Here is a 21,232-nt window from a genome sequence, read left to right on the forward strand (position 1 = left end):
TTTCGTAAGATTTCGACAGACTTTGACCGCCCATATCTCAAAAACAAAAGGACGAGGGCACACAATATTTGGGTCAAATTTTTTTCTAAAGATACTCTTTCGAATGCGACCATTTTTAACTTTATTCATGATTACTGAACTCGTGATGTTTCCTGGTAAGTAAATAAAACGCGGGTGATTTATTAGATGATTGAATGAGTGACTTTGACTAATTGTGAGAAATATTAAAAACACAAGTAAACTAAATATTAACTAAATAAATACTGCACCGAATATTAGAAGGTCACAATTCATCATTCGATAATATCACAATAATTTTTGAGTTACAACAAAATATTACAATTTGAGTATCATTTTTAAAAATTGCTTGTACTATCATACGATTAGATTTTCGGAGGTAATTTTTTTTTGACTGGAATAGATTACACAGGACACATCTTACTACATAGTTAAATATTACTAGTTAAGTAGCGCTAAAAACGGAGTAGATATTTCACCTTTTCACTTTGCCCTGCTATTTCACTTCGCCCCGCATTCCCCTACTAAATTGGCTTGAAATGTTAAACATATTTTACCTCCACATCAAAAGTGTGCTAGTGTGTAATATTTATGCATTAAAAAGTAGTTTAATTAACCTTAAGGGATCCTAAAAACATTTGAAAATAAATTCATGAAAACTTTGTTATGAAAAATAACATTGGTGAAGGTGAGCGCTTTTCAATTACCGGGGTCCCCTTCAAACATTATTTTAGTATTTCTGAACGGTTTTCTTCCACACATTTTCTCACAAGACAAAGTTTAACTTCCTTTTCGACTTCTTTGCGAATCTAGTGATTATGTGGTCAATGTTTACATCAATGTCTCTGTGGATAATTAAGAGAGGAAGTCCCACAAGGTGTTCCTCACACATTGAAGCTCTTAACCAGGTTTTTAAACGCCTCAACGTCGAGAAGGTTCGCTCACTTGTGGCAATACTAACTAGCAATGTAGCTATGAGTCGAAGAAAGCAATTTATTCCAGGATACATGTCCTTGTCACATTCTTCAATAAGTTTTATGATACATGGAGGGAAATCTTTAACTGGATTTTGATTCTTTTCCTGTGTCCACTTCGCGACCCACAGTTGATATTCACAGGGACTGATTTACGGCAGGGCATTCGGGGCCTAGGCCCGGGGCACCAAAGGAAAGGGGGCACCCAATTTCTGTCATCAAATTTTTTTTCAGGGACCAGTATTCGGGGCCTCCAACTAAAGGAAACAAAAAAATTTTGTCCTTTGACATTTTTTTTATTAAATGAAAGCACATTAGCCAATTGTTGCGGAGAACGATCATTTTCGCTATTGAAGAGAATTAAGTGTCCTTTGCGTACTCTCATTTCTGACGGTAAATTATCTTTCTTAGCTCTGTTATCAATAGAAGTAATTTTGACCTAAAACTTGATTATGAGGATGTTATAGATGAATTTACTACAAGAAAACACAGGAGAAAATATATAAAGAATCATTGATGCGCAGAAAGCACATTATGATTTACCTTTATCATTTGTGTCATAGTTTTTCCATCTGCGACTGTAAAAAATTTTCTAACATGAAAACCATAAAATTATTTTAGATTTATATTAAATGATTTCTTTGCAAAACATCTTAATTATTAACTTTTTTCGTATGAAATCGATTTTAAAATTTTCTTTCTATCAAAATAATATCTAACACTTACCTTCATATTTTTTGTGTGGGGGAGGGGGGGGGGGGGCACCATATCTGTCAGTGCCCGGGGCACCCATGTGTGTAAATCGGTCCCTGGATATTCAACTTGCAGCGATGATGTATCAACTGGCAAAAGTCCTTTATAAAAATCCCCCACTTTGTGTAAAACTTCGTTATTAGTACCTGCTAGCAGAGTTTGCAGCAAAAATGCTTTAAGATTGAAAACTAACCACATTTCGCCAAAATTGTAGAAGAGTGTCCGTTTTAATGAGAGTAAAAATCCTTTTTACAAGAAAAGTTGCATCCGTGACCGAGTTTGAGAGTCTCCACTTTAATAAAGGGAAATTTAATGTTTTAATCCTAGAAAATGGAGGAAATGAATAAAAAAAAAAAAACTGTCCGAAATGAGGGGTGTACGTTAAGCGGAGGTTTCACTGTTTTACACACACTTAAAGAAATTTATTTTCCGCAAAACAACTCTTTTGCGAATATTAATTGTTTATGTGCAAATATAGATGTAACTGCAATAAAGGTTTAGCAATGATCTTTTCAAACAATCTATTCCTCTTTAAAAAAAAATATTTAAAAAAAAAATCCAAGAAGTAATTCCAGGTTTTTAAAGAAAAACCTATTTGCTAGAATTTGTTTATAAATATCCAACAAAAATTACTTTAACCCCTGCTCCACCCCCACTTTATTTTTTTTTAAAACAAAGCCTGTACATTGTCTTGTTTTTTAGAGGTACCAGGTATTTTGTGTTGAGATATGCATTGCAGTCTATATATAACTGCAATATGCTGCTTCAAACTGCTTAAAGCCAGAGCTCTCAGCACGAAAATCTTTCTAATTTAAATACAAAAACTCTTCCCCCACCACCTATTTTTGCGCTTGGATATAATCCTGTCTGTTGCGTTATTTCTTACCAATGAACATTAATAATTAGTAATATAATAATATTAAAATCCCTTTCATTTCATTTTCCTTTTTTCAAAGAAAATTATACTGGCCTTAAAGTTTTTACTCAGGCTGTGAATGCTTTTGTCTATTATAAAATTTTGCATTGTTTTGATAGAAGTTCCGCATTTACATATTATAATAATATGTGAAAGTAATAAGTGAAATATAATCATTTTTTAAGGGGGAAAGCCATGTTTGGTTCTGCTGTTGAACTGTTATCTAATGGAAGTGACAACAGCATTGGAGGTAAATTTAAATAATCTTTTTCCCCCTCCTTTCTTTATTTATTTTTAGTGTAATAATTATTATGATTATTATTTTTTAATTACTGAATAAAAATTGAATACTTATCTTTGCACTTAGCTACAAATTTCATGACATACCATTCAGTTTTAAAATCATCAAGGGATTTTTATGAAGCTTTGGATTGGTCACGAAAAATTTCAGAAAATCTAACTACTTCCATTGCATCTCAAGATCCCAATGCTCAAGTGTTTCCTTATAGGTAGTATATCCTACTTTTATTTTTTTTCTTCTGAAAGATGAAATAACTGTTGAATGAAATCATTTTGCTGAGTGAATTATTCTTAAAACCATCTGAAAGAGTTAGTGTGTTTGCTTTTCTCTCTTGTGGTTTTAAAAAAGATTTGGTATAAGAAGTGTTTAAGTTTTTTGAAATAAAGCTCCTGTAACTTGTCATAATGACCTGGTTTATAGTTGCTATTTGGAAATTGACTAAATGAGGCAGTGAGAAGCAAAGGGATATAAGTGGCACACCAGCGCAGCCAGAAATACCCTCTGGAGGGATTCTTTTAAAATCAAAAATACCTTTTGGAGTTTTTTTTTTTTTTTGACCAAAATTACTTTCTGGAAGGTTTTTTTTTTTAAATTTAAATTAAACTACCTTCTGGAGAGGATTTTTTGACCAGAATTGCAATCTGAAGGGTTTTTTTTTTAAATCAATACAGATCTTTCATATGCATAAACTACGGTATTAGAATTTGCATTTATGTTGAAACCAATGCCTCTGGGGGGTATTTTCAACCCCCCCCCCCCACCTTTGCTGCGCCACTGAAGTGGCAAAATTACAAATTTGGAGATAACTAGCACAAATAGCAGGAGAATCTTCTTATCTGTCTTGGAGCAAGAGATAGTACTAGCAAGATTCCGAAAAAAAATTCAATCAAAGCCTACCTTGGACATTAAACGTGTTTTACTCAAAACTTGAAAATGTCCACTTACAATCACTTACACCCTTTGCTTCTTACTGCTTCATATGTTATTTAAAAATTTAACTGCTTTGTGATTAGCCACTCTGATTGTGTCAATCTTAAATATTTTTTGAAGTGGATTACAGATTTTTTTTTTGTGTGTGTGTGTGTGTGTTTTACAGCTTTTGGTGTTTTATAGATAATTTCACAGAAGAAATAACTAACTTCAAAAGCATGACCAATTGTATTTCTAATATACCACTATGTTTACGCATTAGAACAGATTAAAAATAAAAATGGATCTAAATGAAAAAGTATGCAGGTGAATAATATCTATCACCATTTAGAAACAATCATTTCACACTTTCAACAGAAAATGCCATGATCGTGTTGTTTAACTTTCGTTCTTTTAATACTGCTTTATGGCTTGCTAGCTATCGTACAAAGGCAGGTATTCTGTGTATTTATCATTATCAGATGTAACATTCTTACTAGTTCATTTTGTAACTGGCTGTAGCTATGTGTAGAACTGCATGCTTATGCACATTATCCAGATTGGCTATTCGTCTTTTGACAGTTTAAGCCGTGACACCACTAAAAATATTGAAATAAACGCAGAAATATTTTCAAGAATTTACAATATCTGCCATTGAAATAGATGAAAGGGAAAGCTATTATGTTATTTCTAGTAACATATAAGAAAAGAGTATCAAAAAAGAAAACAAAGTGACTAGAAGCATTCAATTGCAAAGTTTTTGATTTTAAAGAATTGTTAAATAACTTCTGTAGGTCATTTATTCTATATTAATTTATTTTTAGTTTGGTCCATGTTTATTATGAGCAGTATCTCACAATGTGGCCGGATACATTGAAAAGTATTGGATTATCAACTGCTGCTATATTTGCTGCTACCTTCCTTTTGTTAGGACTTGACATACATTCTTCAGTCATTGTGACATTTACGGTCATTATGATTGTTTTCAATCTCATGGGCCTGATGTACTGGTGGAATATTTCTCTAAACGCTGTTTCTCTTGTAAATTTGGTTGTGGTAAGTTTTCTTTGTATGACGTTACTATTGATTCTTTCTTACAAATGCAGAATATGTTTCACTTCAAAATTTTGAGTTTTGGCCTACATTCAGTGGCGTACCTAGCATGGGGGACACCCAGGGCAGCAATTTGTGGTGTCACCCCTCCCCCCCCCCCACATACACAAACGTCAAAAAAAAAAAAAAAAAATTAATATTCTATGTAAGCATGATATGCAATTTTCAGGCTAAGTACTGACAATGTGAACCTAATCCTGAGTATAGTATTCACCCCACGACTTGGGGTGGAGTGAGGGATGTTCCGGGGCATTTCCCCACAAAATTTTTCAAATTTGTAGGCTCAAAAATGCGTTTCAACCTCATATTTTTCAGAAACTTGCAATTCCACTTTGGTAGTCACCCCCCCCCCCCCGACGGGTGACTCCCTGGGGCCAACCGCCCCACCCCTTCCGTAGTGACGCCACTGCCCACATTACATAAGTTAAACTTACCAAATTTTTATGAGTTTTCAAAATTACCATATGTTTCCATTTTTTTAGACAAATTTATAGCTTTAAGAAATCTGTTTCATGAAATCAGTTAAAAATGTGTTTGCGCATCAAACTCATTTTCAGCATGAAAACAATGAATCCTTTAGTTTTAAAAAAACTAGCTGAAAATCATAAACAGGAAGATCAGGAGAAGAACGTAAATACTGTATTGATGTGTTTTTGTTCAACTAAACCAACTTTCAATCTTACTGCATGGTGAAGTTTGAATCCCCCAACATTTACTTTTGCATTTTTGAAAAACTTACTGCTATACCTATTAGCTGAAGACATGCTAATACTCTGGTGGACAATTGCTAAGGACAGATTCCAATGGGCTATGTAGCGCATAAAAAAGTAAGTGTAATTCGATGCCAAGTGAAATAAACTAATGCCAGAACTCTAGACCATTGTAATCACGATAATTTATTGTGCTCTGAAATCGAGAAGGTGTTGCAAAGTGTCCAAAGGACAAAACGGTTATTTTGGGCTGAATACTTAAAAGTGAATAAATGTAATTACCACCCCCAGGCGTTTTGGGGTAAGATGTCAATGTGAGATATGGCTACCATGGAGAGCAATGCAAGCTTCCACACGTCATGTTATGCTTTACACAACATTATAAAGCAACTGTTCGGATAATTTATCCCATTCTTCGTCAGTCATGGATAACCGGGTTGAGTCATTCCATGTCAACTCAACATACCCATTTTACCTCAACCCTTCAGATTTTAATAAGATTTGGCACTCATATAGTAGGCATAGAGAATAAAAAAAAAATTTCAAATTTTTATCTTAAATAGTTTCTTGTGTATAGCCTTGTGAAGTTTTTAAAAAATCGTGAAAGTACGAAGAACGAACAATTTTCAAATTGCTATAAAAGCTGTCAAAATTGAGTTAGAGAGGTGGAACAGGTGTCATTTTGTAGCTTTTTTAATGCTGTTTTCATAGACATGAAACATGCCATAGGTTGTTGCAAAAACTTTTTTTTAATGCAAATAATTTTTTTTATTTTGATATTTTTTAAAAAGTACCACTTTTAAAATTTTCAAAAAAATTCTATAAATAGATATTCCTTTCATAAACTACCATGCAAAGTATAATGATGGGATGGTAATGGAATCTATGTTAAAAAAATTATTACTGACTCTTGTTTTTCATCAATACCCAGTTTTAAACACACAAATAATAATAATTTTAATATAGTGATGTAAGATTTTATGAAAAATCACTTGAGTATATTAAATTATGCTTATGAAATAGTCTTTTAAAAGTTGTTTTGACTGTTAAACTAAGTAATTTGGAGCATTAAACTCACACATTATCTTCCTAATATTCCGTTTCTCGGGTAAACATGTGAGAATCATAATCTTTTTTGTTCTATTTGCACAATTCAAAAAGTTGGTTTTCAGATTTTGAAGAACCGATTGGTCAATTTCAATATCATTATCTGATGAAGAATTTTCAGCAGCAGCAAAGGGTTTACGTTTCATAGATGAAGATTTTTTTTCTTTAATCGTAGCATAGTGCTTGGAAGATATTTTCTTCTTATCAATCAGTACTCACCTAATTCTTGAAGTGAATAATTTAGTGTCTGAACAATCACTGAACTTGTTGAAAAGTCTGAATCTTTGTCTGGAACATTCATCTAACTCACAAAAATCTTCAAGAATTTTCGGATTTTTTTTTTCATGAATAGGCACTGTATTTTTTAACTTAGTTAGGTCTTTTCTACACTGATCACAAATAACGGAGCCATCAAGTATTTGGAAATGAAACTGTCATCCAAGATGTTACATTTCTCAGTTTTTTTTCTATCTCGAACACGATGATTTGTTTTCTTCAATGGATTACAACACTGAACTCATACCACTGTACTGCAGTTTTCACTAGTTTCCATATTTTCTAAAAATTTGCTTTTTAGTTACAAGTTTTAATCATAGATTGAATTAGCTATTAAAACACACTAGAAACACTGAAGTTTAAAGTAATAATTGTTTTATGCAAGGTATCACAACTATTTTACATTATAGAATGGATAACTTAAAACAGTAATAAAATTTAAAACACTACTTGTTTGCAAGCTCTCTAGGCACTGAATGAATGCTTGTGGAGACAGTGAGAGTCTGACTTGAGCAAGTTAAAACAAATACCAGTCTGCCACAAGTGGCCATGTTGCAGACTGGTGTTTGTTTTACGATTCCCTAATTGCAGTCTCTTCCGCGACAAATGCTTGTGCTGCCATCTAGTGATAGAACAGCAAGTTAACTTCTAATTTATTATAGTTGATTGCATAATTAGCGGAAAAAATATTGACTGGAATTTTGTTGAAACTTTTTTGCGAGTACAAAAGTATTCAATTAAGGAAGAACGCTTTTTGTCTTTTTTTATTCAGCGAAGGGAAGAGACGGTATGTTAGTTTCAGTGCGATTCCGCTTCAAAAACTCGTGCTGCTGTTATCTGGTAGAACAACTTCTATTTTATTATAGTTGATTGCAAAATTGCCGAAAAAATATTGACTGAAATGTTTTGTTATAATTATTTTTCGAATACGAAAATGATCAATTAGGGAAGAAAGATCTTAATTTTTTTACAGCGAAAAAAGGAGAACTTCTGTTGAAATCAAAAAAAATTTGCTAGCTGGATGTTTAAGTTCATTCAAGATTTTTATAAATCATTACAAAATTAATGTTCAACTGTGACATAAGGATATTCATAAAACAAAGAATATAAATGTGTGTATGTTCCCTATACACAGGGCCTGATTATTGCTGAAGGCCATAGCCTATGGCCCCCGTTCTTTAGGGGCCCCAAATGGCCCGAGAAGGAACATAGGGGGTGGGGAGGGGGACTACAAACGCTAGAAACGAAACGTACCGAACTCATCGAATTTTAGTTTTAGGATCAGAAACGGGCGTTTTTCTTTTATATGAAAGATGAAAAAAGGCTCGCAAAAACTAAAATAAAATATCCATGGAAACCAGTCTAATTTTCTGCATCAGATAAAATTTGTTCCAATGTTCTAAGGTAATTGGAACGTGAATAATAACTGGTTTTGACTAATTACATGATAACTGCAGGTAAGCATTCAAATAGAAATCCATTGTTGATAACAGTCATCGTTGAACAATGCTTTTATTAAAATTTGTAGCATGAAGGAAATCATTAAGAAGAAAGATATGTTGTCATTCTTTTCCCTAAGAATATGAACAAATAAAATTCCGACTTTTCCTGCAATCGGGGAATTTAAAATTTTTCATTATTATTTAATTTTCTACAATCTCAAGAAATTTTACATTTTTTTTGTTCAAGCCTGGCTTGTTAAACACACGTCACTTGATGTAACTTTTATTTTCGAGGTAGATCGTGCAAAGTTGGGTGACGCGAAAGGGGGGGGACATTACCAAAATTTAAAAGTAATGAAAATGGAAAATGAACTTTTGTTTTTCACTGTTCACTTTCTTGTACAATGAACAATTTCAGAAATAAATCATTAGAATAAAAACAATTACATTTTAGATTGTTCGTAGCCATGAAAAATATCAAACGTTGTAAAATGATTAACAAAAACTCATAACACAAAAATACAAAAAGAATTTATTTCATGATATTTTAAAATTTTCTCACAACATTAATTAAAAAATAATATTAATAACACTACAAGGAACATGCAGCAGAAATATAAAAACAAATAAGTTTTACTAAAAAGCATAGCTTTTAATAATGTAAATATCTTAAAAATATAAAGCTGGAATTTTTTCCTTAAAGTAAAAATGAAAATTAACAAATAAATAAGTATAAAATGATTGCAAAACCTTCCAGATCGGTGTTTTGAAGTCCCGGAGAAATCTTTTTTGAAAGGAGAAAGAGGTTCCTTATAACTCCGAAACAGGTTTTAGCACACTTTCCTTTATTTATTTTTAGCTGTGCATGGCCGTTTCACCCGCGTTAATAAGACAACAAGATATGTAAAAAGTATTTTAAGTATGTCATGCTATGATATAAAATTACACCCTTGTTCATCGGCATTTTCCGACAAATAAGAAAACCGAAAAAAAATTTTCAATTAAAAATAATTGAAAACCTTTAAATTAAAAATTTACATGATATTATCGGTAACTTTAATAAAACAGAACGCTAAAACTCTCCCCGTCGGCAGCCAGATGCAAACCCTAGATAAAAGCATCACGAGCCCGGTGCCTATCCGATTGAGATACGATTGCATATTCAGATTCTCTTCATTAAGCAATAAATAATGCATCATACAATATTGTGGATTTTATTTCAATTGATTGCTGCTCCACTCCTATTAGTCATAGCGTGATGTTATATAACCTATCGCCTTCCTCAATAACTTGGACTTTAACACAAAAATAATTTTTCAATCCGAAGCAGTAGTTCCTGAGATTGGCGCATCCAATAACAAACTCTACAGCTTTATATTATTAGTGTGACGATATTTACATTTCTAAAAGCTATGCTTTGCAGTAAAACTTATTTATTCATTTATATTTCTGATATACGTTCTGATTGTACGAACAATCTAAAATGTAATTGTTTCCATTTTCATGATATATTTCTATAATTGAACTTGCTAACATATCGCCAGATGGCAGCCCTTGCGACGCGGAAAGAGAGTGAGGTTAGTTATCGTCCACTATTAGATGACAGACTAAACCTGCTTTCATCTGAGAATAGTAAACAAGCACAGTCAACTTCTCTCCAAATGCGATGCTGAAGACAGCATTGCAAATAAGCAAAACACTGACCTGTAGACAAAGATATGTGCAAAACAAGCTGACAGGCTTGAATGCAGTCTTACTGCATTCAAACGTCTGGCTACAGTTTTTCGGGATATTTCCTTTTCGTTGCTAGAACCAAGTACCAATCTTCTGCTGACGACCTCCCTTGTGATATTTGCTGCACATTCCATTTGTTTGAAATGATTTCCAAACTCTAGAAACAACCCTGTGGCTGACGTCAAACTTTCTGGCAACATTCAAATTTTTCTGCCCCCCTTCGATGTTGCCAACCACACGGCCACCCATAAAATCATCTAAGGGATGTCGGGAAGACATACTGAAAAATACAAGTTCGTCAGTTGATTCTTTCCCGTCCAACTTTGCTTTTGAACAACAATGGTCATCACACGCCTAATCCTTTACATTGCTTATCAGCGCTATCACTTGACCAGCAATGTCGTGAGTCTAAAATTTGCATACCCACAACACATCTTATTGTGTCCCGTTTCGAACTTATGCTGATTTCCGTATTTCCTTGCTTTCCATTTTGTGGTTGCTAACGCTGCTATTGCCATTTGTCCTTAGCAGTTGTCCACCAGTGTAGTTTTTAAATCATTAAAGTGTCTTAATTTATGCATTTGAAATCTGTTGCTTCTTTTTAGACATATTTGATGTAACTTAACTGTAATACTACTCGTACACCTATGGAAGTTGTATTTAAAGTTGTCAAAGCTGAAAACCTGTCCCCAAAGCAGAATACTTTGTGAGGTTCTGCAACGTAAAATCATAAGACTAAAATTGTTCTGCGAGTATTTCAAGCACTGCACATGTAGAGGCGTGACCTTTCCCACAAATCGTGGTTCCAAAACCAAAACCCCCGTTTCATACAAGAGTATGAAAGGAAAATTTTATTTTTTTTTCAGAGGTTTCTCTCACATTTGAACAGAATTGTTCTGCAGCTCAGGCATCTGTTCTGGGACGTACGGCGCAAATTCAGTAGTATTTTGCTTTGGAGCCTATTATAAAATTAAAAGCCAAGAAAGCTTATACTGAATTAATGGAGAATGAAAGGTCTAGTAGAATGACACTTAAATTGGATTATTTCAGTGTATAGTAGGCCATTACATGGGTGAATAAATGAAATCAGTGTCATGGCAAATTATTATTATTATTTTTCTAAATCATTTTAAGATCCATTAATAAATTCAGGTTACTTTTCAAAGAAAACCCAGGATTTTTAAAACTCTGCTGTGATTTACAGGCTCTTTACCAATGCATGTGCTGTCAGTGTCTGAATCAAACCATTGTCAGATATGAGATTTTTCCAGCTTTTGCCAGAATTCCGACTTTTTCTGTTGGCTTTTAAAACTTTTCCTCCTTTTTTTGCCTGTTTAAAAACTTATTTTTCTCAAAAATCAAGAAAAAAAATTACAATTTTCTAAAACTTTCTGGCCCTGATTTCTTATTTTTTTCTATCTTTTCCTTGCAAATCTTCACCCTCCTCAATATCTGCCAAAAATGTATGTTTAAAATCATGCCAACGACGTCAAACACATGCTGCGCAGGAAGTTGCTTGCCTCGTTTGAGATTTCAATCTTTTTGCATCCTGCATGTATTTCAATTATTTATAATGTTGAGTGGTTTTTTACTAGGTGCTACCTTATATCTGCTTTTTTATTCATCATTTCAATAATATTTTTATTTCTTTAATTTATTTTAGAAAAAATGCAAAAGTCAATCAAAAAATGTGCCTTAGCTCCCAGTCTCGAATTTTATTGAAAGGGCATGGTTGCTTTTTTTGTGCATTTAAGAAAGTGTAAAAATGTCTACGGTGAATCTCAAATGGTTTAGGCTTTACAGCCTGTTAAAAGTTTTGAGATTTCATGATTAAATGAGGCAGCTGCAAGTCGTTCTTTTGATTCCGAAATCATATTAGGAAGTTTTTAAAAACAAATTTTGGGTTCCAATACAAGGAAAAAGATAACTAATCGTTTATATACAAACAGTGAAGCACCGTTTATGCATTTCTCTTTTATACGTTTTTATAAATTATACGTTTTTAAAATTGTTCCTTGCAGAATCTAATACACATTAACCTGTACCTATTATACGTTTTTTCATTTGTACACTTTTTTCGTGCAGTCCCTTCAAAAACGTATAAGCGATACTTCACTGTATGTACTAATTTATTTTCTATTCTTACTATGAAAAGTATGTTCTACCGCATAAAAAAAAATTTGGATTTTTCTTTCTCTTGTAAATTTTTACTTTAAAAACAGACCTAATTTTAAAATTTATGTTCTCACTCGTTTAACACTATGTACTCAAATGTTTTTAATGACAAAAAATGTATTTTTCTTTTTAAAAAATATGAAAAGTTACGCTATTGTGCGATGCAACCAAGATTGACCTCTGGCTCCCCCAACCCTTTGTTCAAGGAATCAGGGGTTAGAAATTGTTGCCTCTTTTTCAAAATTTAGATTTATTTAGGAATAAATGCTCTTGCAAGAAATGGTACATTGCAGCAAATTGTATAAAATTATTACTTATACAGTCGAACCTGTCTATCTCGAATTTCACGGGATGGAAAAAAATTTCGAGATACGGAGGTTTTGAGAAACTTATTGAAATTTGGAATCTGATGATGAAAATCTTTGAATTTTGTACCAAAGACTAAACATGCGAAATGTTCAAATTCTTCCGTAAAAGTTTTGTTAGGTATTTATTTTACTATTTTATGCTAAGCACTTTATTGCAAGTTTAAGGAATCATTTTGACAGCAATGAAATTTTAAGCATACCTTTTGCAAGCAAAATATGTAGTCTTTTATTGCTTTTCGGTGCCTGATTTTTTTTAGATTCAAATATTCTCTATTAAGGTTGGCAATGGCTGAAAACCCTTCTTGCCCTATTGTGAATACTTAACTTGGCGGCAATTTCAGTTTTCTTCATTAATGGATTGCCGTCCAAAAATTCTAGAAATTTAACTTTTTCATCATTTGAAAAAAATCTTTAGCTTTCTTTTCACGCCTATCATCTTGGTTTTCTACGCAATCCCAACTTCAAGCAAGAGATTACTCACGGATCAGTACCTAAACCAGATAACAGATAATGAAACGGGTTTTAATTTGAATGACCTTAAACTATGAACTTGAAAAAGTCACCCCACACGTCAAATCTGTCAAGACCAGCCCTCTCCTCATTGTCCCATTCTCTGCCCTCTGCTCTGCTTCCGAGAAAGTCCTCGAAATGACTGTCCTTTCGTTAGTCTTCCTGAAAAAAATAATTCCTAGGTGCATTTCTCCTTTTTTTCCCCTGCCATTGAGAATAGTGCTACTGTTTTCTGTGTTTAAGGAAAGTTGTTTGCTGTTTTGAAGATTGCTGGACTTTGAATTCGAAAATGTCAGCATTGCTGGAATTCGAGATATGGAGGTATTCGGGGGTTTTTTTTTCGAGATAAATATGGAAAATACATTAAATTTTGGCTGAAAATTCAGGGAAATTAAAAAATTTTGAGATAGGCAGGTTTTCGAGACAAGCAGGTTCGAGATAGACAGGTTCGACTGTAACTTATTTAAATACATTGATAAGTTAAATCAATCAAAATTGATAAGTTAGCCACTTTTTGTTGAATTTTTGAATATCATGGCTTGCAGATTCTTTTTTGATGCGGTTTTGAATACCATCCCTTTTACGAATTTTTTTTGGATTTCCTCCTTTTTGCTGTCTGACCACTCTCATCCCTGCATTGTATACTTGTTGAATGGCTTAAGAAGAACATAATATGTTTATGATCATCAGTAGTTAGCTACGTTAATTTTCAATTAATAAGTATGATTAAATATTTATCAAATTTTGTCAAGTATTGTTCATGTGTGTGTTTAGTTTATATATTACACACACACATAACCTAAGATTAAATATTTATCAAATTTGTAAAGTATTGTTTATGTGTGTGTGCAATTTTAATTAATATCATCAAAAATCTTCGACTGATTTATTCTTATATATGTGTGTGAATGATTAAGCTAATTATGAGTGATTCATTTCTTTTTAAAAACTTGAGTTTTCATTATTAATGTCTGTTATACTTTAGGGTGTTGGAATTTCAGTGGAATTTTGTTCCCATTTGACAAGAAGTTTTGCTCTAAGTGAGAAGAAAACTAAAGTTCTCCGTGCTCAAGATGCTTTATCGCAAATGGGAACATCAGTAAGTATAAATGCATTTTGATTTCCTTTGTATTTTTTTATAAAATCTCCAAAAGAAGGAAAGTATCAATTTATAGTTTTTTGAGGATGGAGGAGGTCTATTCATCAATTGTCGTTAGACAGACAGGGACAACTTGTCTGAAAAATCGGGTATAATCAGGAAATTTTGCAAAAAAACTGAAACTTCAGTTTTACCCTTACAGTACTAGGCACTGGTAGTACGTAATCAGCATTATAGCTGCTTACGTACGTTTATGTTTTGAAGGAATTCTGTAGCACAGGTTTATTTTGTGTAACATTAGTGTAACTCTAATAATGCTTCCGTCATAGTCTTGTCAACTTTCCAGTAATACTGTTATCTACTCTAGAGCAGTGATTTTCAATCTGTGGTCCACAAAGAAAACTTTTGGATTGGTCTCATTTCACGGGGAGCGACATCAGGACTAAAGGGGGCTGGGACAGCGTTTTCACCTAGTGTTTAGCCAGGAACTCGCAGATTTGCAGCACGTCATGGCAAGGTGCTTTGGCACAAACTTCCTCACACTTTTCTCATCGCCAAATCTTGAGTAAGGCGAAACACAGCAGTAGAAAACATGTTCAGCTCATTTGCAACCATCTTGATCATCAATCGAGGGTCAAGGTTTAATAATTGAGGAACACAAGCCACATTGTTGTCGGTTTTGCTGGTTGACGGCCGCCCAGAGGGTTGTTCATCTTGAACCTCTTCCTGGCCCTCTTTAGAGGCCTTTAATCACTTCAAAACTTGTGAATAGGACAGAGAAGAGTCCCCGTTAGCCTCACGAATCATTTTGTTATTCTCCTCAAGAGATTTTGTTGGTTAAGCAACAAAACTTAAACACGTACCATTTTTCCCATGACACCGTCGATGCGCAGAGGTTAACATTAACTTAGGTCTGGCCACTTCCACAGCTCAGAAAACCCTGAGACTGGTTTTCCGGAAAACCTTAGGGTCTCCCCACCTAAACCTAGTAGTTCGATTATACTCCGACCAATAAAAGAGGCCTGGAAAAAACCATTGCATTACTTTCGGAATACACCTTGTATAACCAACCATATACAAAACTATAATTTTTTGCCCAAAAATTGTATTTTAATCACATATTTAAAGAATTATTGTGTGAAACAACTTAGCAATCTAATATGATATTCACATTAAATGCGTTGGATATGCCTAATCTGTTTTGATAGCCAAATTTCAGATATAAAAACCCATTCTATAAAAAGTAAATAGCTTAACTGGTTAAGCTTAACTGGTAACAAAATAAAGCAAACATCTTCTCCAACTATGACATTGAAAAGAAAGATTCTTTGGTTCACGATATGTTTCTTTCAAAATTTCATGAAGTCTTCCAATAAAAAATATTATAAACTGTGTAATACATATCCATGTATCAGTTTTACCAATTATTTCACATTTAGATTTTTTTTTAAAAAATCCCATTCACTTTTTGCATTTTTTTTAAATTCCCAGTTTTTGGGTATTTACCCAGGCCTTGGGTAAATTATCAAAAAATATTTACCTACCCGCTGGGTATTTACCCGATCCACATCACTATATGCATTTGAAAATGTGCAAATAAATAAGCAAGTTCATTTGAATCAGAAAATGTATTCACTACTTAATGTTTTTCTTTAATATAAATATCTGATTTAGAAACATAATTTTATTAAAGATTGTGGTTTTACTTTAAAGAAACAAAATATTGTCAAGTTATGTGGATGAATAAATGCACTGTTGACATTAAATGGCAATTTTCGAAGCAAATTTATTGAAACTTTGTTAATGACTTATTCAACCTTTGTCCTATTCGTTATCATTCCTGTTTGTAAAAAAAATATTAGATATTTAAGCATCATTATATTCCATCCACTGTATTTTTACGTTACTGCCCTTTAGCCAGGGTTAAGGCAGAAATATATGAAATACCCCGCCAACTCAGTCAATTCCAGCCGAGGACTGCAGTTTCGTGCTTATTAGCACTCATCAGCCCGGCACAGGAGTGACTGAGCTGGAGGTGGAAAACCTCTTAAGGAAGCCTAGACTGCCAAACAAACTGGTAGCTAATACAGAATTAGCACGGACCAGACGAGTGACCAAAACAATGGTTCGGTTCAACTCGAATATTGAAGGCAAGGCAGGTATATTCTGTAAGTTACCGCCCTTTAGCCGGGGTTAAGGCAGAAATACATGAAATACACCGCCAACTCAGTCCATTCCAGCCGAGAACTGCAGTTTCGTGCTTATTAGCACTAGGCTTCCTTAAGAGGTTTTCCACCTCCAGCTCAGTCACTCCTATGCCGAGCTGATGAGTGCTAATAAGCACGAAACTGCAGTCCTCGGCTGGAATTGACTGAGTTAGCGGTGTATTTCATATACAAACAAGTATACTGCCGTGCTAAGCACAGATGTGGTATTTGCACATTTTATTAAAATTGAGTTATTGCCACTAGGCGGTTGTTAGTAATTTAATTTACCTAAATCTCAAGTTTATTGGCGATTTGCAAACGCAGAATATAAAAAAAAACTTCAAAACAAAGTCGTAACTGCATATTTTGCATAGTTTGCTAATGCAATTTGAATGTAAGTGACAAATACTAAGCCATTAAAATAGTATCTGCGCAGTTACCATTTTTTTCCTTAGTAATTTGTAGATACGACTTTTATACCTTATTAAAGCAGCATATTTAATAAAGTTGCAGTTTATTGTATGAGAGTACTAAAATTAGTTTACCGTTGAATAGTTGATATTGGTCGATAATAAAAACTAATTCAACTTTCCGTAAATGTTCAAGTAAATAATCAGCTTTTTTTTATTTAAAATGCAAATTCTAAAAAATGAAAACCATGTAAAACATTTATTTGTAATTCTTTAATACAAAAAAAAACGCATTTCATTCTACGACCAACTATATTTCTATTTAAGTATCGTCTGCTGTCAAAATCATCTTCATGCTGGGTATAAACGAATCTAGAAAATAAAACATTAAAAATGATAGCACCAACACATTCTTTGAATATAAAGAACACAAAATTATAAGGTTTATATATACAGTTTTAACTGTCTGAAATTTTGAAAATTGTATTTTTCAAAAGGTAGATTTTTTTAGATTTGTATCTTTATACATAAAGGGCTACTTCTGTCCGGGGTAAACTTCAAAACTACTGGATGGATTTTAACCACTTTTTCACCATATATAGCTAAATTATCAGGGAACAACTTAGGCTATAATTTATTGCTAAAAAACTTAGTTTAAAAACGTTGTGATCGAAAACAGTAAATGTCATGAATTTCCACATCAAATGATTAAAGATTAAATCCATTGTTTCGAAAATTCGTTGCCTAACAACAGCAACATTAAAAGTAATTATAATGAAAATTTTGAATCAAGGCTTCTCCGGAGCAAAATGAGTCTAAAGTCATTTAAACATTTGGAAACTCACTTTTTGCACACTTAGGGAAACATAGTACTGTCTGACCACGGATTGTATGGAAAGACAAACATCCGTTTTACAGCCGGACGAATCTATTATTTTTTTACCGATGTCAGCTTTTGCAAAGCAGAGTCTCATCCAAATGAGTGGAATAATCGCATCAAATTTTTACTTTTCCCCCTTATTCACATAGATTCGTCTTATCTGGACGTTTGAAAATTCCATGCAATCCGTGGTTGGACAGTAGAGAGCATTCTTTTTCTTTGTTTGTGTATGTGTGTGTACTATTTAATTAAATAAAGCGCGTGGATTTTTTAGTGATCTTTGTTTTTGTTAGATATATTTTGGAAATTCTTCAAATTTTTATATGCTTTAATTTGCGCTTTTGTTTCAAAATGAATATTTGTTCGTTCTTTATACTTATTGCTGTTTTACTTTTATGGGTAAGGAAGAAACTCAATTTTTAATCACGTCAAAGCGGTGTGTTTTGAGTTCTTTCAGTTAAAACAGAAAACAAAAGAAAGTAGCGATTGTTTCTCACAATTATTACTGACCCAGGCAACGCCGGGTATTTTTGCTAGTTAATAAAATAAAGCGGCAGCTAAGTTCAAATAAGCAGAGTATTACTTAATGATACGTTAAGCACGTTATACTAAGCTATTTTTGTCGTATCTGTGCGGATACCTCTAAAAATGCCTAGTAATAGTAACTTACGATAAAATTAATCTAGTATATGAAAAGGTTTCGAAAGGAAAATTTGTCGTAACTGCATTCAATTATTTAAAATTAAGATTTTTACAAAAATATGCTTTTATGTAGGTTAGATAAACTATTCACGAAACAACTACCTCGAGTTGAACATTTAATGAAGTCACAAATCAAAGAAACGAGTTGTAAAACTTTAATCATGAATTTCTCATTTTGAGCTCTCCTGCAGATATCACTTTTGCGCTTAGCACGGCAGTATAGCTTAGTTTTTTATGTTTACACCGATATTTATTCACTTACAAGTAAGTGCTTTGATGAGGTAGTGGCATTCACGTAGCAGTTTTTCTAAAGCTCAATTACAAAAATTGGCAATTTTGATACTAAATAGTACTATATTCTCTTCATGTAACAAGGTCATGAAGATTTTTATGAAGTCATGAAAAAGTCATAGAATTTTTTCATCCAAATAGAGTATGAACCCTGAAAGAGTAATAGTGCATTGTTTTGCATAAGTCAAAAGTCATTTTCAAAACTTTTGCATGTTTTTCTGATTGAACACTTCTGTTACCAATAAGAAAAAAAAACGCTTTAGTATTTGATTTTGTCTTTTTTTTCCCCTCCCAATAAAATTTAGTAATACTTAGATTATTTCAGATCTACTAACACTTAAAATTATCATGATTTAGCAAACTGAGAAAAAGAAAAGAAAGATTTTAGTATATATTTCTTGATTAAATTCTTCTATATTCTTTTATAGTTTTATCCGTTTACTTTGGGAATTTCATCGGGGAAAAAAATTGGTTTTGAAAATCACGATTACTTTTAGTTTGGTACTTTTAATATGTTGTGTCTAAATTTCTTCTGTAATGTTACTGAGCACTTAAAATTGATTTTAATAAGAATTATTGCTATATTTTATGCAGCCATGCATTTGTGTATGTCGAAGGTAAGCTCATATAAAACTTATAATAATTATACTATACAGTCTTACATACAGTGGCTCCCAAAAGTCTTCGTACACCTACGACTTTCAACGAAATAGGCCCCAATCCATTGGTTAGAATTAATATTTCGGAATAGGTATTTAATTATAAGATATATCATCAATTTTTTAACAAAACTGCATGAAAAGTTTTTAAAAAATATTAAAACTTATTTTTTTAAAAATCAAAAACCAAAAAGTGCCGGAAATTATATCTCACAAAAGTCTTCGTACACTTTATAAAATGTCTAGATATTATTGAATAATCTAACTTTTGATTAAGTTATTAATTAGTAGAATATCATAAAGTATTCATAACACCTTTTAAACGTCTGGGAATAGATTTCATTCTTTTTCTTTCTTTTTTTTGCGTAATTTCTGAGTAAGTGTTCTACCACACTTCGAGTCTTACTGTTTCTAGCTCTATTTTCGTTTTAAAGCCCTATTTTCGTAATCTAGCCTCCAGATATCTCTAAATACGTTACATTAAGTTAAAATCTGGAGATTGGGGGGGGGGGGTATTTTCAAAACTTTAGGACAATTTTCGAGGCACTAGACGCAAACGTTGAAAACCGTGTGCTACTTATCGTTATCTTGATAAAAAACAAAGTTGTTTCCAGTAACCAAATTTTTTGCTAAGAGTTCAAAGTTGGATTCAAAATATTTAAAGGAACAGCATGATTCATTATTTCATCCAAAAATTACAAACTACCAAGTCCTGATGCTGATATGCACCCTCACACTAAAACACCTCCACCGTCCTGATTAACTGATCCAACTAAGTTCTTAAGATTAAGTTCCTAATTTTTTTTTCTACTTACATTTATACAATTTAACCAAAAATGTTAAAATAATCTTTATCTCTAAGTAAGATGTGATTCTAAAACGTTTTTAGATTATTTATCATTGATTTTGCGACGAAAAGCGTAAGCTATCTGTTTTTCGCACGACCAAGAAAATTTCTGTGGGAAGAGGTCCCATTTCATCCAGCTAAGCAGAGAACTTGGCGAACAATTTTAGGTGAAAATTAAATGTAAAATGTTTCATTTAACTCTGCAGAAACTTTTACAGTACTCAAATGTGTGTTTTTTATAATTATTTTAACTTTAAATCTACGATTACGTTTTGTCAACTTTGCCGGTTGACCTTTTCTTACCTTGTTTTCGGTCCGATTCCTTTCTTTAAAGCATTTTATCAAGCACTTTACTATACAAACAAATAAATTAACTAATTTACACACATTTAAAACCAATTTACAACTACTGTGGGAAAAAAATTCGAATTTTGAATGGTGTTTGCGGTTTTTTACGAATACCAGCCATTTCACAGTAATAAGCACAATAGTAAGGAATAAATAAACAAAAAATTAAAGCCAAATGACTTATAAGGGTCAACACAATGCAAAAATAGTAATAAAACGGCATATGATAATTTTAATCATGAATTTATTCGAAAATATTTGAGTGTACGATGACTTTTGTGGCGTGTTATTTCTCTGTCTCATCGATTTCTGACCCATTTCAAAAAGAAGATCCGTCAATATTTTGAAAAAAAACCAATGGGTTGTATTTAGAATGACATAGGAATGACGTGAAAAAATATTGGACTTTATATTCGAATTCAGTGTCGAGTTATTTTGGTTTTACTAAAAAATTTCAAAGTGTACGAACACTTTTGGGAGCCA

At 32.7% G+C, this 21,232-nt stretch overlaps 1 protein-coding gene across 1 annotated transcript in view; it reads left to right on the forward strand.

Annotated features, from left to right (window-relative positions):
- Nucleotides 1-21,232, forward strand: part of LOC129233532 (NPC intracellular cholesterol transporter 1-like) — a 105,918-nt gene that overhangs the window by 64,034 nt on the left and 20,652 nt on the right. Inside the window, exons 21-24 of the mRNA XM_054867545.1 lie at nucleotides 2,847-2,911; nucleotides 3,029-3,170; nucleotides 4,696-4,927; nucleotides 14,292-14,405. Coding sequence (XP_054723520.1) covers nucleotides 2,847-2,911; nucleotides 3,029-3,170; nucleotides 4,696-4,927; nucleotides 14,292-14,405 — 553 coding nt within the window. The remainder of the gene's footprint in view (nucleotides 1-2,846; nucleotides 2,912-3,028; nucleotides 3,171-4,695; nucleotides 4,928-14,291; nucleotides 14,406-21,232) is intronic.

This window comes from Uloborus diversus, chromosome 1 (assembly GCF_026930045.1).
Source record: "Uloborus diversus isolate 005 chromosome 1, Udiv.v.3.1, whole genome shotgun sequence".
In the NCBI taxonomy this organism is placed as follows: domain Eukaryota; kingdom Metazoa; phylum Arthropoda; class Arachnida; order Araneae; family Uloboridae; genus Uloborus; species Uloborus diversus.